Raw genomic sequence first — 17,760 nt, 5'->3', positions numbered from 1 at the left:
TATTATAAAGAGTATGAATTTTCAGTCACCAACTCAGATATAAAAGCAGTACTGCTTTATTTCTCTATAATTGAGCTAAACTTCATCTTGAGCTGCCGCCTCAAGTGTGGCCTCAATTTGCCGCCTCAAATTGAGCTTCTGTGTCAAGTGAAGACACAGTCCTGCTCTTCTCAGGGATCCCAATGCCTGCAGGGCTCAGCCCATGGGAGGTTCTATCCGTGATCCTTTCTCAGAACCCTTCTGGCATACAGATTTTTGTCAGATTCCTTCCAGTTGTCTTCCTCCCACCAGAAGCCCGGACTTGGCATCTGAGCTGGAAAAGCTGCCCTTGCAGCCCACATGTTCTTCTGCCTTCCGGTTCACAGTGTGAACCCTCTGCTCTAGGTTTTTAGCCTTTTCTGGCTCAAAGCCTTTTCTGTCTCCAAAAGCCCAGCTCTTGCAATAGAGAGACTTGCCCTTCAAGACCATTTCCTCTGCTATGAGTTAAAACAAAATTTTCAGAAATTCAATTACTAAGTTTATCTGCTACCATCCTCCCTGAAGCAGTGAACAGCCAGGACTCTGTAGCTGGCGGGCCCCAAGGCAATTAAGAAAACGGTGGGAGAGGGAAACTTGGTTATTATTTCTGCATTTCATTCTCCACATCATTTAGAATGTATCTTGTATTTTTGTTATGTTTGTCACATGTGAAGGTCTTGGCTTCTCAATTAGATTGTAAGCGGCCCAAAGGCAAGGACAAGCTATGTCTCCTCTTACTTGGAGTCCTTGGGGCCTTCAATGAGAGCAGGCACTTCAGGACTAGGTGCAGCTGAGGTATAAAGGAGAAAGCCCTGAACTGGGAGTTGGGAGATGTTTGTTCTCTTTCTAGACCCACCATTGACAAGTGGCCTGACCTCAATTGTAAAATGAGGGGGCTGGACTGACTGTCTTACCCATCCTTAATTTTCTCATCATGTCCAGTAAGTTTGTTCTCCAAATGGGCCCAATGTACACATTTTCTAAGGAGACTTAGGAACAAGGACTGGAGACTTGTCAGTGTTATGTTAAAATTTTCAAAATATTTGACTATTGCACTGAATTTTAGGAAAAAAAAAAAGAGTCGCCAGGCTCCATCCACTTCCTACATTGCTCGTTTGATCATGAGCAAAGCCAATGCTGGATTTCGTCACTGCTGCGTCTACTGCATTCAGGACGTGTTTTATAAGCACATATACAGTGGCTTTTCTTAGAAGAGTTGCAACAGCTAATCGTTGTCCATCTGATTTCTCAACATCCTGCCGGAATAAATCCCTTTTTAAAATAAATCTTAACTAATATAATTGTAATGATTCCTCCCATGAGCTCTAGTGTAAGACTGAGAGGCCTGGAGTTTCCTGATGAACAAATCCTTGAGATAGGCTTAGGCTAACTTTCTCTTTTGTCTTTTTGGTAGATTTCTTTCATTTCCTAATACAAGATGAATATTAATTCTGTTCCTCTTGTTCCTAAGCCCTGCTCTGTCATCTCCGGATCTCCAATATTTATTGAGATCCTGACTTTCTCAGGATGATTTTGCTACAAATGAAAATGACAAGCATATAATGTGGTTTACAGAGAATTAAAATTACTGAGTAGAAGAAAGGACTCTGTGTAGAATGCTATATAGTCTCTTCAGGCATTTTGAACTGTCAAATTTTTATGCAAGAGGAGTCTTACTACATCATTAAGCATGGTACATTGCTGTGTATCAGGCCTGCATTACCTTCTCATAAACTTTCAAAGTTCTTGCAGTCCCAAGGACTTACACACATGTGCTAGATATGTTTAAGTGTTTCTAGCTGCAGTTACACCTCTCAGACTAATTACATATCAACCTCCTGGTCTTCTCCCAGAATCTCTGTCAAGCTGTGTCAGAATTTAAAGTGTCTGTCATTCCTCTGGTTAGTGTCCGGCTTTTGCTCCCCCTCCTTTTCCCAACAGGAGAGTATGTTTCAGAACGATGGACCTGAATGAAGCTTAGAAATACCTTTAAAGTAAGATGGATGTCCCATTTCCGAGTGGGGGAAAAAAAAAAAAAAACAGCAAGGTGTCTTAAGTATCTGCCTTACTTTCTAAATTTTTTTTTTTTCTTAATAGTGTCCTGGTTTTAGAATGAGCTCAGGAATATGAATTAGACATCCACATCACTGACATTGTTTCTGCAACAAATCATAAAAAAAAATGAGAGGGCAGTCGAATAACTGTTATAGCAAAGCCACCCCTCTTATAAAAGTGTGAGAGGGCCTATAGACCAGAAAGATCCCTTATTGTACTCCTCTGCCAAATGAAAATATAAGCTTTAGCTTAATCATTTCAGCCTAGGTTCAATTCTTCAATTACAGGACACTTCTGTGAAATCAGGCTGAGGAAGAACCTTATGATCCGTATTATAAATGCAGTTTGGATCTCCATGTTAAAAATCCTATGTGTCACTTCACAGCCACCACAGGTCATTATTTCCAGCACTGCGACCAGCCTTGCCACTTTCACAGCCCAAAATTGCAGGCCAACAGGCCTTGTCAAAATTATAAAATTACTAAGAATTAACAAAGTCTGAGATTTTGTCTTAAATATTGGTGGAGTAAAGGAGTTGCTCACGTATTTTTAATTAGTTCAGAGTTTCAAAGAACTGGCTTCTGAAACTATGAAAAAAAGAGATGAAGGCAGGTTATTCATTACATTCCGGATGAATAGCGTCTCCCAGGAAGGAATTTGGAGGCCCATTTCTGAAGGCATTTGTTTCTGGCGTTCTGGGGAATGCCTCAATGTGGGGAGGCCAGCCCTCTGTGAGTTTTGTGTTCGTAATCACCCAGAGCCTTTTTCCCTCCTGGTTTCAGATCTGTTTTTGTTGTTGTTGTTGTTGTTTGTTTTTGAAATGGAGTTTTGCCCTTGTTGCCCAGGCTGAAGTGCAATGGCGTGATCTCACTGCAACCTCTACCTCCGGGGTTCAAGCGATTCTCCTGCCACAGCCTCCCGAGTGTCTGGGATTACAGGTGCCTGCCGCCACGCCTGGCTAATTTTTTTGTATTTTTATTAGAGACGGGGTTTCACCATGTTGACCAGGCTGGTCTTGAACTCCTGACCTCAGGTGATTTACCTGCCTCGACCTCCCAAAATGCTGGGATTACAGGCATGAGCTACCGCGCCCAGCCCAGATCTGGTCTTTATTCACGGTGTCAGCCGGTGCCCCGGATGTGTCTTTGTTGTGTGTGTGATGCACCGTCTCACCTGAGTTTTCTGCCACTGGATCACGTGGGTCTGGTTGGCAGACCAGTATCCCAGCTCCCCAGCCACTCAGTGCCATTGATGGGGGCTTTAGAAATGCAAATAAGGTGTTTATTCAACCTTATACAGGTCTCAAGCCAGGCTCCAGGGCCAGACTCCTAAACCAAACAGCCTGCAACAGCTGGAGGTGCCCTCGTTCACAGTCTGTTGGCCTCACGGGGGATTACTGGGCACTGGGGAGTTGGCAGTAATTTTGGCACTGGAATGGTGCACGGCAGTTTATTCAGTCAATGGTCAACGGTTACAGCCGCTGCCTTGGAAACCACATTGAGCATGTGTGTGTTCAGTGAAGTGTCTGCAGGACTTAGCTCCCCGGCTTCATCTTGTATGATTGTGTATTGTCTGTCTCCTTCACTAGATGATAAGCTCTCTGAAGGCAGGTACTGTTTTATTCACCACTGTGTCCTCTAGTGCCTGGCACATGATGGGTGCTCAGTAAACATTCTTTGATTAAATAAATGATGCAACTAAATGGCAAATTGTGAGTGACAAATTGTGTCTAAAGTGACAATCATATTCATCGTTGCCCAAAAATTCTAGAAAGGGGTACCTGAGCTTGTCATATCCTGAGACTTGTCCAGGAATTTCCTTTGGAATCACAGATACCTTCAACTAGACATGCCCACTGCTAGGGAGGGGGGTGCTCTGGGGACACACCAGTTGGCCAGTTCTGGGAGGAGGGCCAGTCTGGCAGGCAGCAGGGAGCAAGAGGCAGCGCAGGCACGGCTGATCTAAAGCCCAGGACTGCAGAGAGTGGTTGTGAGGGGCCCTGGCACAGGCAGCATTGAGGTGGGTCCAGCACCCGGAAGTCTGTCAACAGACAGGACTTGAGTCTCCTGCCCTCTTCTTCCGAAGGCTCCAGCTGAGGATACCCACCCAGGCGAAACGGCCAGCCCATTCACAGCAGGCTCTCCCACCTAAGGTGGGTGAAGGAGCTAAGCCATGATTTCAGAGCTCCAGCCAATTTGGGGCAGAAAAACCAACACGATAATTCCAAGTGAAGTGGCGTCATTCGTCTGGAATAATCCCCGAGATTTGTTGTCTCCCGCCAAGGAAATCAAGGATGTGGACACACAAGGATTGAGATTAAGAGCAGAGCTTTAATAAGCGAAAGAAAGAGAAAGGCTATCTCCTGCCAAGAGAGGGCTCCCAAGCGGGTTTCTGGTCTGCCACGAAATGCACAGGGTTGTATAGATGAGCTTGAGGAGGTGGTGTCTGATTTACATAGGGCACCAAAGATTGGTCGGAGCAGCTATACTATTTGCATAAGATGCAAAAAACTGATTAGGACTAGGTGTGCCATTTGCATAGCTTGGGAAAATCTGGCCGTCCCCCACTGTAATCTTTTATTATGCAGATGGGTTCTCTACCTGGCAGGTGCCATGTTGCCTATTCCTTTACTGTACACATGGAGGACAAAGAACAGGGAAGTCGGAGCCTCCATGTTGAACATACCTGGCCTTCAGGTAGCCCTTTTCTATTGGCGCAGCTGCTGACATTCATCCGTGCAAGCTTCCAGCTTGCTTATCTATGTCTACAGCTCGAATTTTCAGGCTGCTCTTTGTTAGAAAAGAAATGATTTGGGGGCTGCTTTTTTGTTAAAAGCAAAATTCTGCCAAGGGCTCTTTTACACTCACTATATGCCTAAATAATTTCTTTCCATCTCCCGTATCACAAGGATTGTGCCCTTGAGAGGTGAGAGGACGTACTGGTGAGGAGCACAGATCCAAGCCAAATGGTCTTGAGCGGGTCGGTTAGTGGTTCATGTATCATAGTGTTGCTTTAAAGATTAAATGAGATAGTATACATAAAGCTTGTAGGACAATGTCTGGCAAATAATAAGAGCATAAGAAATGGTTGCTATTGTCTAAATTAATTTTCTGTTAAACTTAAATGGCCAAAAACAGGATACACAGGAGAGGTAAAATGTTGGAAAATATATATATAACAAATGCCCAGGCTAATAGTACACTTTCTGCATCATAGAAGGCCTGAGCTTGTGCACTGCTTTCTTTAACACTGTTTTCATTTTATGTTATCGAAGGAAAGCCTAATTGTCTATAATCAAATGAAAAAGAATCTCCCTTCTCCTTGGGAAAACACAAACTAATTTGAAAGCCTTGTTAATGGTGTGCTAGCGGCTCCCATCCTCCCACCAGCCTTGGGGCAGGCTGTGCCACTGCTCTGTTTGGTTCTGGTCTGTGTTTTACCCTAATTCAACAGGTGCTCGCTAGTCCTTTGAGAAGACGTGTAATAGATATGATAAAGTCAGAGCTCATCCCACAGTCATGTCGTCTGTGCTTCTCCAGGGAGGCATAGAGACTTTTCGTGGCAATTAATTATTCACATTTTCTGTCCTTCCCCTCAAATACTTGGTTTCCTATCCAGCTCCACAGAGGCACATTTCTCTGGGGGGTGTGTAACTCTAACACTTGATGACAGCTTGAAGCTGTGTTCTGTGTTCTTTGCTGTGTGTTTTCAGGTCACGTGCAGCGGGTACATGCTAGTGATGGCCGGAGCATGCTAATGCCGCTGCTCATTCTCCTTAGCTCCTCTGGGGCAGAGTCTTAGCCACTTACATGTCCCTGGTTCACGCAGTGCAGAGGGGGCTCTGGGGGTTGGGTCTTCATCATCCTGGCTCGCCTGCTCTTGGCTGCGTCCCAGACTGCCAGGCGAGCTGGTACTTGGTGGAATGCCTTTCAGCTCACCCCCCTGCTCTGAGGCCGGGCATTTCGCCCTGCTGAGGAGCTGTAAACATTCACTCATCCATGCAGACTTCAGCGTGGTCTTTGTTACCGCTCTCAGGGAAACCTTTGTGTAACTGATAGAGATGGCACAGGGCTGAGCGCCCTGACAGCTCCACTGGGGAGTCTCAGAAGCCACCTTCTCCTGGGCCTCTTCACACCCAAGCCGCTCTCGCCATGCTTTAGGCTTTCTCGCGTCACTGTTGTGCATTCCTTTCACTTGTGCACCCACCTGTGGTGCTGGCCTGTTTGAGTTGCCCTTGAGAGCACTGCTGAGATGTGAAGACCTGGGCATGTGCCAGCAGGGAGGGCAGTTTCTAGCTTATTCTTTCTCCAAGTCCTGGGGCCAGAGGAAAGAAACGTAAGTGGGTGTCCAAGAAATGGAGCTGTTGGCTGCTGGCGGGGAATGAAGCCAGTGAGAATGAGGTGGGAGAGCTGTGCAGAGGGGCCAGACGGGAGCCACTGTGGCCACACATGGATGGAGAATGGCAGCTGGCCACTCTGCTGTGAAACGGATACAGTGGAGAGGCGAGCACACTTCTCTGCAGAGCCTGGGCTGAGGGTGCACATGGAACTCGGAAGCTGGAGTTAGTGCTCATACTCTGTGTGACCTTGGCAGACTACTCCACCTCCTGTGCCTCAATTTCCTGTTCTCTAAAATGGGGACAATCATAGCACCTCCCCTTTCTACAGTAGTTGTAAGGATTAAACGAGTTCATACATGTAGAACATGGAGACAGCACCCATGTTAGCTAACATGTCACCCTGTGTACCTGGCCACATGCACACCTGGGGGTGGGATCAGGACCTTGAAGGGACTGCCTGGTGGCCCTGGCAGCTTCTCTTCCTAGATGTTCCTTTACTTTGCATGGTGTTTTCCCCCCGTCATTGAAATCATCTGTACTTTTTTCAGGTAAAATTATCGATCCCCAGATTGTTCAAAGCCTTTCTGTCCTTTTCCATTTACATGGAGCATTCACTGATGTTTAGCAAAGTCACATGTCTCCACTGTTGGGAGTTCAAGGCCCCAGAGAAAAGTGAAATCCATTTAGATGAAGTGGTATTTTCTCCTAATTTTACTGGAGTTAGTGACTGGCAGGAAATTTCATTGCAGCGTTACTACTTTTGCGTCAACTGTACTTCTGCCGATAGCGTCATGAATGTTCAACCAAACGGAAATAAACCAGGCAGGCAGAAAGGGCAAGCAAAGAAAGGGGCCAGAATCGTCTGTGAATTCGGATTGTTTTCCTAGCCATCATGATGAATTTTCATGATTCAAGTCTATATGGGGGCACACACTTATCAGATAACTGCATAAAAATGAGAATATGATCTGAAAGTAACTGGCCCATCCTTAAATTCAGCCCTTCACCTACACAACACAAAATTCTAGTTGCCAAAGGACATCTCTCCTCGAAGTCATTTGGAATCTCAAGCCAAGTGGCCAAGGTGCAACTTTCTGTCTTTTCCCACAAATCTGCCCTTCTTCCTCTATTTCCTATTTCAGCTAAACCACATCAGATCACTTGTTCAAGCTGGAAACATTAAGGTATTCTCCTCTCCAGCTTTTCCTACACCCCACTCACCAGGCCTGTGGACTCCCTGGCCTGCCATTTGCATCCTTATAGCCTGTGAATCCATGCCTCTTCTATTCACCCACTTGACTGTCTGTCCTGGATCTATAAGTACTGCTGGGTAACAGCCACCTCCAGTCTCAGTGGCTTGAAACAATAGTCATTATTATTTCCCATTTGTCTTGGGTCAGCTGATCTAGACCATGCTCACCTGAGTGGCTCTTGCCCTGTGTCTTTGGGTGTGAAGGTTGGCTGATCTAGGGCGGGCTCAGCTAGAGTGCATCTGTTCCATGTGTCTCATCCCCTTACCAGGACCGGTGGGCTTACCCAAGCATGTTCTTCTAATGGAAATGTTGGGAGCACAGGGAGGCAATCCAAAACACATGCCACTGCTGTCTTTTTCTCCTGGCCAAAGCTAGGCATATGGTCTCATCCTAAATCAAAGGGTGGGGAAATACGCCACCCATTTAGTGGGAGGAACTACACAGTCACATGGCAGAAAGTAAGGGTACACAGTAGGATAAGCAACTGAGGCCACTAATGTAATCTCCTACACTGCCAAGTCCTTGTCATCTCTTGTCTGGACCTTCACTAGTCTTCTAACTCCTTATTTTGCCTATAGCCAACTTTCCCCCAACTTGATCCCAACACCCCTTCATTAAACCTTCCTTTGCCCCTTATCAACTACTGAATTGAGCTGAGGCCCCATACAGCTTGGTTCTAATCCATTTTTCCAGCTGCATTTGTTGCCGTATCTCACAATTACCCATGGCCCCCTTCCAAAATGCTTGTTTTTTGCACAGTTCTATACCTTCATAAACACTTCCGAATCTCCTCAGCATCTGAAGGCATCATGAGCAAGAGGATGTGCTCTCTGCCTTTACGCTTCAAGACCCAGTTCATATGGTACCTCTTCCAGGAAGCCTTCTGTAGAGCCCTCCTTCCTTTGTCAAGTGTAGTAAGTTGGAATTGCTTTATGCTCATATTTAACTCATACAAATTTGGGAATACATGCTCAGCCAGCAGAAAGGAAAGAGAGGGAAGACAATTGAAAGGATGCCACTTGCCATTCTACTCCATGATTGTGGAGGGCTGAAACTTGACTCTGCTCTTACCTTAGTCATCCTTAAGTTCCAGAAGCCTCTCAGGTTGCCAAAAGCCTCTTGTAGAGTGAAGGGCAGGGTTTGATGAGTAAGGGTTTAGTGTTTAAAGAAACAGACTATTCTCTTATACATGACCGTGCAGCAAAATGGTTATTTTATGTGGTGGTCAACTAAAAAAACATCTGTCTGGCCATCTTGTCTTGTTACAAGTTAGTGCTTTATTGGAAATTTGGGAGACTTTCAGTGTTAATGATGTCTATAGATAACCTTTTCTTCACAGTGACTTTAGAATCTAGCCCCCACCCCAAGTTACTATTCCACTGTATTACTTTTAGGCATATATCAGATTTAATTTTAATTTATCAGATTTAATTTTAATTTTTAATGTTTGTGTTTCCCAACTCAATCACAAAGTTCTCATCTTATGGGCTTATGGGTCTTCAGAGGGCTGCTGCGTATGGTTGTGCATGTTGTGCACTGCACAATTCTCAGGGAGCGTATCATGCCAGAGTATGTGTAAATGTACTCCGATAGTGCTTGGGCATACATAATTAGTGCCAGCTTCTTTGTGTCCCCAGTGCCTGGTACAAACTGATTGCTTAACAGATGTGCAAATGAATGCATGAATGAGAGAGAAGACCACAAGCTGGACTGTTTTCAAGTGAGACACTTAATAGAGTTGGGATGAAAATTCAGACAGGTTTTGATCCGATTAAATTAAAACCATGTTATTGCAGCTGCACATGGTGAAGTGAACTTGTAAGTCCACTTGGAATGTCTACCTACCACAAAAAAAATTTCATCCGGTGACTTGATCAAGGTTTTGATTCTGAAAAACACACCACATTGGTAGAACACAATTGACCACATGATCACTCTATGCCTGACACCCCTAGTGGATACTGTGAGGCATGTGTGTTGTAAAGGCAGATCTAGATTCTGGGTGAATCTAGCCCCCTAAATCACTATTGGCCTAAAGATGTCTCAATTCCCTTAAATGAGACCTAAAACTTATATAAATGCAAATAGAACCATCTTTTAAAAGAACAAGCCTTTTATCAGGTATAGTTATATGATTTAGAAATATGCCAAGTCTGGCCAAAAAAACTGTCACCCCATGGGAAAGTGTTGCCAAGTTAAACAGTCAACTTCATGCTTGGAATTCAATACTTTCAGGTGTTTTGCCAGAGATCACAGGGAGGGTAACCGACCCATTCAAGATGTGTGGGCTTCTGGGTGGACGTGGCCCAGCGAGGGGCACAAAAGGTATCCTTTCACGGGCAATCATGGTCTCACCCTGCTTTCCTTCCACCCTAACCTCCGCCCCAGTAAGCTCCAACAGCAAGCAAACACTGTGCTTGGCTCCAAGGGTCATCCTTCCCTGTGTTTCCAGCAGCAACATGACACTGTGCACAATAGGGGACACTGTGGGCAGAACTCGTCACCAGCCAGGGCATGACCTGTCTATAGAGTAAGCCCCAGGGGGCAAGCACAGGTCTCTCTTGTCCTCCATCGTTTGCCTTGTGCCTCACTCCCTGTGAGGCAGGTAGGAAGGAGCCCGTGAGTGTGTGTTAACAAAATAAACAAACGAAATAAGCAAACCAGAGGAGTGTGTTTGTGTAGGGAACATGTATGGGGCAAGGCCCTGCAGTTATTTCAGGAAATACTAAATGGTGTCCACAAGATGCTATGGCATCTTTTCTAATGGGCCTGTTGTTCCTTCCAAGTCACCAGACTTGACTTTCCATTTGTCTGATACATAAATATAAAGTCAAACGTTCCCTATACCGATCAACCTGATGAAATACAGGACCAAGGTTCTCCTCACCTTGTCCAGCTTGGAAACTATTCAGGTAGCAACAGCCCTTTCCTCTTTGGCTGCTAGGGTGCTGACATAGTAGTTTTTGTAGGTAAATTTGGGATCAGAATATCACAGATTATGGAGTCAGTTCAGTTAGAATTTGACTTCTCTTCCTGCCAAGCCTGTACACGTCATCACTGGACACTTTAATGAAATAATCATAATTGTATTCATTCATCCATTCGTTTTTTGCGTGCCCCTAGGTGAGCTTTCCGTTGAAGAGGCGCAGGACCCTTTCCTGGTCAGCATCCACATAATCGCAGACCCAGGGGAGTCCCAGCCCCTGCAGGAGGCCATCGACAAGGTCCTGGCGTGGATCCACCCGGACCTCCCGCTGTTCCGGGTGTCCGAGAGGCGGGCATGCAGGCGGCGGCGGAAGCCCCCCAAGGGCGCTCAGCCGGCGCTGGCGGTGGTGCTGTTCCTGCAGGAGGAGTACGGCGAAGAGCAGATCCTGCAGCTGCACCGCACACTGCAGCAGCCGCCCTGGCGCCACCACCACACCGAGCGGGTGCATGGCCGGTTCCTGCCCTACCTGCCCTGCAGCCAGGACTTCTTCACGCTGGCCCCTGGGACGCCGCTGTGGGCCATCCGGCCAGTGCATTACGGCAAGGAAATCGTGCGCTTCACTGTCTACTGTCGCCACGACAACTACGCCGACAGCCTCAGGTTCTACGAGCTGATTCTCCGGAGGACCCCCAGCCAGAAGAAAGCGGACTTCTGCATCTTCCCTATTTTCTCCAATCTGGATGTGGACATCCAGTTCTCCCTGAAAAGACTGCCCTGTGACCAGAGCCCGGTGCCCACCGACTCGTCTGTGCTGGAGTTCCGAGTGAGGGACATCGGCGAGCTCGTGCCTCTCCTGCCCAACCCTTGCAGCCCCATCAGCGAGGGACGCTGGCAGACGGAGGACCACGATGGGAACAAGATCCTCCTACAGGTACTGGGGGGACACCTGTCTGTCTGTTTAGGGGACCCAAGAAACAGTTAGCTCTGCCTCAAACCCTATAGTACCAGCCACAGAGCAATGGTCAAGGAAGGAGAGATCAGTGACCCTCTGCCCAGCTCCTAGTCGAAGTCAAAGTGGCCATACTGGATCCCAACAAAAGAGGGGGCATGAAAGACTCTTCCCATTGGTTCTTTTCATTTCGCTGTCAGCAAATGTGTTCCCAATTCTTCCAGGTTCCCCTTCTGTCCTCCTCTATTGGGCATCCACTAAACACCCATGACTCCTGGGCATTTCAAATGAGCTTATTAGCTGCGGAGTTTGCGATGAAAGATTCCTGAATCTATGCCCATGTACTTAGAAGTTTTTACCACTGGATTCTTCCCTCCCACAAAGGAACTTCAGGAAAGCCCATCTATCTGGAAATTTTAAAATATATATTGATGTTCATAGAGGAGATAACTGTTCTCTTCCTCCGGGTGCCTCCTCCATCTCCTACTATTGCACATTCTACTGCTGGGCAGCAGGTTGTTGACATCCTGTGATCACTTGGAAAAGGATGTCCCATTAAACATTTTAAGGAGAAAGCGATGCCTTGGGAGCTTCTGGTTTCCCTAAGCTTGGAAGGGGTGAGCGAATTCATTTCAAGTAGGCTGCCCTAGTCCTTCCTCCGTGAACTCTTTAGCTTCATTACCAGCCCCCTTTCTCCTCTCATCCCTCCAGTGGTTGACTCATTAGACATAATTAGTTATACTCAATTCAAAATTCAGCATGTATATTACAGAACATCCTACATCTGGTCCTACCTGATAAATGCTTTCCAGACCCAGGCTTTCTTGATTTAACAAGCAAATTAGTTCCAGGAGTATAGGGCTTTACTTTTCTGAAAAGCCTCTACCTCTGACGTCTCAATTTTCACACTTGGCTACCCGAAAACGGAAAGTTGATAGTGAATTGGGGGACATTGCCTTAAGAGGCAGGGATTGTGGTTTCTTGAATCGCAGGTAAAGTTTCATCATTTTTGTTGGTTTTGGCTTTAAGCACCAGAACTATAATCCACATGTCATGAAATGAAGTCAGAATTTGGCACATGTCAGACAACTGGTTCAGACTACAGCCAGGCCTCATTTCTCATCAGAAAGGTCACCTTGAGATACTTACTATTTATAGGAACTAGATAATTTTCAGTCTTCCTTTTGAACTATGCAGATAAGGAACTAAGTAATGTTTTATTATTCAATATGCTAGCATTTACTCTATAATCCCTTTTGAAATGTGAGAAAAATTGTCTTCTGTGTTTGAAGAATGCCAAATCTTTATGCAAAATATAATACAGTTGCACCAAGTAAAAGTTAACAAAATGCAAAGGATATTGTTTATACTAAAAGACCAAAAAGAACATGACTGTTTCTGAAGTGACTTCTTCCTTTCTGCAGTAATTAGAGCACTTTTTTCTCCTGATCCTTCTAATAAGATAAATAAGAGAATGCAGTATGAAAGCTTGGCCTGGACTCTACTCAAAGGAACCATGGAAAGAATATTTCAAAGAAGATCCACACATTTAAATGGCTATAAAATCCATATAGGTGCAGGCTTTTGAAGTTAGAGCAACAGAGTATGAAAGACTAGAAAAAAGATTTGCATCTTGTGACTCCGGAATGCAGGCCCTTGTTCAAATAGTAATATGTTGAGGAATTAAATTAATGTGAGCAGAAAGGATGCATAACCTCCTCCCCCAAGATTCTTGGTAATGTCAAGCAGGTTCCTGTTCATCTGCATCAGTGCAGATAGCTAGCATGAGGTCCACACCTGCCCGTCTCCGTCAGTTACTTTCCAAAGTAAAAATGTATATTTCAGTCTTCAGCAAAATTAAGGCAGTTAGGTCTTGGCGGGAGGAGCAGTTGAGAGTGCACCTTTCTGTCCACATTCTCTTTAGCAATGTATCTTCCCTGAGTGCCATTTTGAACTGTAATGTTTAAGATAAATTTTTTTGTTTAGTTGAAGGGAGCTATGTATTGAAGAAAATCTCAGTTCGGTAGTTTTTAGTTGCTTTCTTAAAATACAGTTTTTTGTTCAGAAAGATTGCACTTATTTCTTCATCCTACACCACTGACTTAACGTTCCATATTTCGGGGACTTCCTCCTCCCATTTTAATTCCTCCAGAGAAGAAAAGTTGAGATTTTTTTTTTCTGGGATCAACTCAGCCCCTTGTAAGAATTTGGAAATTTTTTTACTGAGATCAGATAAAATGCAAAGAAAGCTGTCCTCCTCCTGAAACGTATCTTCCTTCCCCTCATTCTTGGCATTGCCTGATTCATAGGGGAAGGGCAGGGAGGTAGATGGGGAGTTACTAGCATCAGGTATGGCTGAAGATTCCTCTGGAAAAAGCAGAGGGGGCATGAAAGAGTCTTCCCATTGGTTATTTTCACTTCACTGTCAGCAAACATGCTCCCAGTTCTTCCTGGTGCCCCCTGGAAGAATTTTGTAGAAATTTGCACTGATGCCTGATGATACTAAACTAGGGCTTTGTGGAGTCAAGGACTGCTTTATGAATCTTTCCGGATCCCCCAAAGTGGAAAGTGACATTCCACTTTGAACACAGTAGGTTCTCCTTATATGTTTTTGTTTACTTTCCATTGAAGAATATTATTAATTATGTATATACCAAAAAGTTCTCATTGTAAATATACAGCTCAGTGAATTTTCACAAATTTAACGTTTGTATAAGCAGCACAGATGAAAAAAAAGAACAGAGACAGAAACCAAAGAAAAGATTCTTCCTCCCCCACCCTGGGACTCCCTCCACTTAAGTGAACATCTTAATTACTCTACAGTACATGAAAGGGGGAGGGAGAAGAAATTTCTAGTCCAAAAAAATTGGGCATATGGCTATGTTATCCTTTTTATAATATTTATAAGTGGATCTCACATTTAAAAAACTATGTTTAAGATGGCTGGCAAAGATATATACCATGAAAGAAGATTAGTGATAACAATTAGATACAAAGGGATTTCAAGTAGAAGGCAAATATTGATAGAAAAATTAGATAAACCAAGTGTGACACCCAAAATGCATGTCATTTCCTATATACTTTCTAGAGCTGTACTGTTCAATGATAGCCACTACTACATAGTTAATGTCGCCATTAAAATTTAAATTTAAATTTCATTCCTCATTGGCACTAGACACATGTGGCTAGCGGCTACTGTACTGGATAGCACTGTTGCAAAATCTTCCTTATCGCAGAAAGTTCTATCCGCCAGCACTGTTCCAGAAATAAGCCCCAAAGTTGACTTTGAGTTCTTGTAGCAGCAAAAGCAAAATGGAAAATCATCAATGATATGATTCAGAGTTCACGAAGGAAAAAATCAACCATGCTTTAGATGCACAAGTAGTCCCAGTTCAGAGTCCTGGAAGCAGAGATCCCCCAGCATCTCACATGCTCAGTGGTGTCAACAGCCTGTGCTCAGCCACACCTCTCGAATAACACAGCAGGGGACTCACAAGGCTTTCTTACCTGATGCCTGCAGTGAGGCCAGGTATGCCCAGCCAGATGTAGTTCAGAAAAGCTGCTGTACAGGGGGAGGCTGGGCAAACAGAGTAGCCCCCACTCACACCTCCTGGTGGCTTTGCTTAATCTCAGAGGGAAGAATGCACCTTCAGATACTCTCCCACCATTTGTTTCTCTCAGCCAGGCTTTCAGTAGCTAGTGTCAGTGAGTTTGCCTTTTTTATTCCCAGCCAGGTTCCTGGAACCTGTTCTCTATGTGATGGGTAAAGGACAGGCTCATGCGTCCTGCAACTCGGCCATGCGGGGTTGTGCACTGTTCCTTTCTCAGGGAGCTCCAAGCAGCCTGGTAGGAACACAGGCCTGAATGGAAGGCCGCCTGCCTCTTTTGGAGGCCTGCTATGGGAGTGCTGTTAGCAGGGCCAGAGTTCTCCTTAAGAAGTGACTTGGGGCCCCGTAAAATACACAGACAGAAGCACAGTCCGAGGACCCAAAGCTCCGTTCCACAATGAGATTGTGGCTGTACTTTTAGGCTGGAAAATGGTGAGAGCAGGTAGTTCCATGTCTTCAGAGTGGCAAGATAATTTAACAATGGTCTCCAAGTCTATGGAAAAGTTCTTCTGTAAAAGATGCTCACTACTATCCCTTGGGTCCTTAGAAGGTAGAAAGAGAAAAGAGCTTCAACTAAAGGTTTTTAATAAGGCTTAAAAGGCAGGAAAACCTGACATAGAGAATTATTACCAGTTGAAATAAGTTGCCAGGCAGAGGCCTGGGACTGTCGTCACCAGAGAGCTTTTCAGATCTCATCCATACCAGCTGGTATTGCTTATCTTCTTCGTACAACAAGGAGATTGACTGGGCCATCATTCCTGGAATACTGGGGACACTGGTTTTGTGAGGACAGAGAGACAGATGCCACTGAGGATGTGATGAGGGACTGATGTGGGCTCTAGAGAATTATTTTTTAATTGTTAATTGTGGTAAAATACACATAAAATTTACCATTTTGGCCATTTTAAGCATACAGTTCAGTGGCTTTATACATTCACATTCTTGCACAACCATCACCACCATCCATCTGTATAACTTTTTCATCCTGCCAAACTGAAAGTCTGTACCTGCTGACCACTTCCCATCCCTCCTCCCCGAGGCCCTGGCAACCTCCATTCTACTATCTGTTTCTGTGAGTTTGACTGCTGTAAGTACCTCATGTAAGTGGGATTGTATAGTATTTGTCTTTCTGTTATTGGCTTATTTCACTTGGCATAATGTCCTTATGGTTCATCCATGTTGTAGAATGTGTCAGAACTCCCTTCCCTTTAAAGCTGAATAATATTCCACTGCAGGAATATGATAGATTTTGCATGTCCGTTCAGGATGGACACCTGAGTTGCCTCCACCTTTTGGCTATTGTGAGTAACACTGCTAAGAATGTGGGTGTATAAATGCCTCTTCAAGACCCTGCTTTCAGTTCTTTTGTGTGTATACCCAGAAGTGGAATTGCTGGATTGTACGGTAATTGTGTGTAATTTTTTGAGGAAAGGAACCACGACACTGTTTTCCATAGCAGCTGTGTCATTTTACATTCCCAGCAAGACTGCACAAGGCAGAAACTTGTTTTTCAGGGAAGCAGAGAAGAGCCTGCTCTTTGTGAGGTGAAGCACATGGTTTTCTGCACTAGGAGGTGCAGAAAGTGACACTGGATGGAAAGAGTGGAGCTGACCCTGAAATGGGCCTTGTTTTGTCTTCACCCTGCACACTCCAGATCTAGACCATTTGTGTGCATGTGCTTATGTGCGTCATCATAAAAGATACATCACATCATGTCTCTTTCAAGATTCAGAGTTTCCAAGGGCTTCCCATGGCCCTTGCAATCCCTTCAGATCTTCACCAAGGCCTATGGCTTTCCAACAGCTGGTCGCCGCTTACCTCTCTGGCTTTATTGATCTCTCATTTCGCTTCCTTCTTGCTCACTCTCCTTCTTCTACATTGGCCTATTTTCTGTTCCTCAGATGCAGCAAACTCATTTCTGCCTCAGGACCTTTAAACCTGCCGTTCTCTCTCCCTGGAATGATCTCCTCCATGATTTCCTTCCCGTTGTCCAAGTTTCAGAGGGGCCTTCTCTGCCTTCCTCACCTGGAGTAGTTCTCTTTCCCCAACCCTCAGCACTCTGTTTGGTTTTTCTTCTCACACACTTAATCACTTTTCTAAGTTACTCTCTTGGTTTTAACATAGTACCACAAACTGGGTGGTTTAAACAACATAAATGTATTGTTTCAGAGTTCTGGAGGCTAGAAGTCCAAAATCAAGGCATCAGCAGGGTTGGTTCCTCCAAAGGCTGTGAGAAAGAATCCCTTCCATGCCTCTCCCCAGCCTGCTGTTGCACTGGCCTTCTTGGCCTTCCTTGGTGTGTGGAAGCACCAGCTTGGTCTCTGTTTTCACGTTCACACGGCATTCTCCCTGTGTGTGTCATCTCCAAATCCTCCCTTTATGTAAGGACACCAGTTCTATTGGATTAGGAGCTCACCTTTCTCCAGCATGACCTCATCCAAATTAAGCTCATTCCATCTCCAACAACTCATTATTTCCAAATGAGGTCATATTCTGAGGTTACTAGGAGATGGGACTTCAATATATGAATTTTGAGGGGACACAGTTCAACCCATAAGAACTATCTTGTATATTTATATGTTTACTTGTATCTTATCTGTCTCAGTTATTAT

At 44.9% G+C, this 17,760-nt stretch overlaps 1 protein-coding gene across 1 annotated transcript in view; it reads left to right on the top strand.

The window, feature by feature from the left end:
• The window catches only part of FAM124A (family with sequence similarity 124 member A), a 62,411-nt gene that overhangs the window by 18,042 nt on the left and 26,609 nt on the right, over positions 1-17,760 (top strand). Inside the window, exon 3 of the mRNA XM_023187425.3 lies at positions 10,789-11,522. Within this exon, the coding sequence (XP_023043193.1) occupies positions 10,789-11,522 (734 nt within the window). The remainder of the gene's footprint in view (positions 1-10,788; positions 11,523-17,760) is intronic.

This window comes from Piliocolobus tephrosceles, chromosome X (assembly GCF_002776525.5).
Source record: "Piliocolobus tephrosceles isolate RC106 chromosome X, ASM277652v3, whole genome shotgun sequence".
NCBI lineage: Eukaryota > Metazoa > Chordata > Mammalia > Primates > Cercopithecidae > Piliocolobus > Piliocolobus tephrosceles.
Note: the sequence above shows the minus strand (reverse complement) of the source record. Positions and strands in the feature narration are given on the sequence as shown.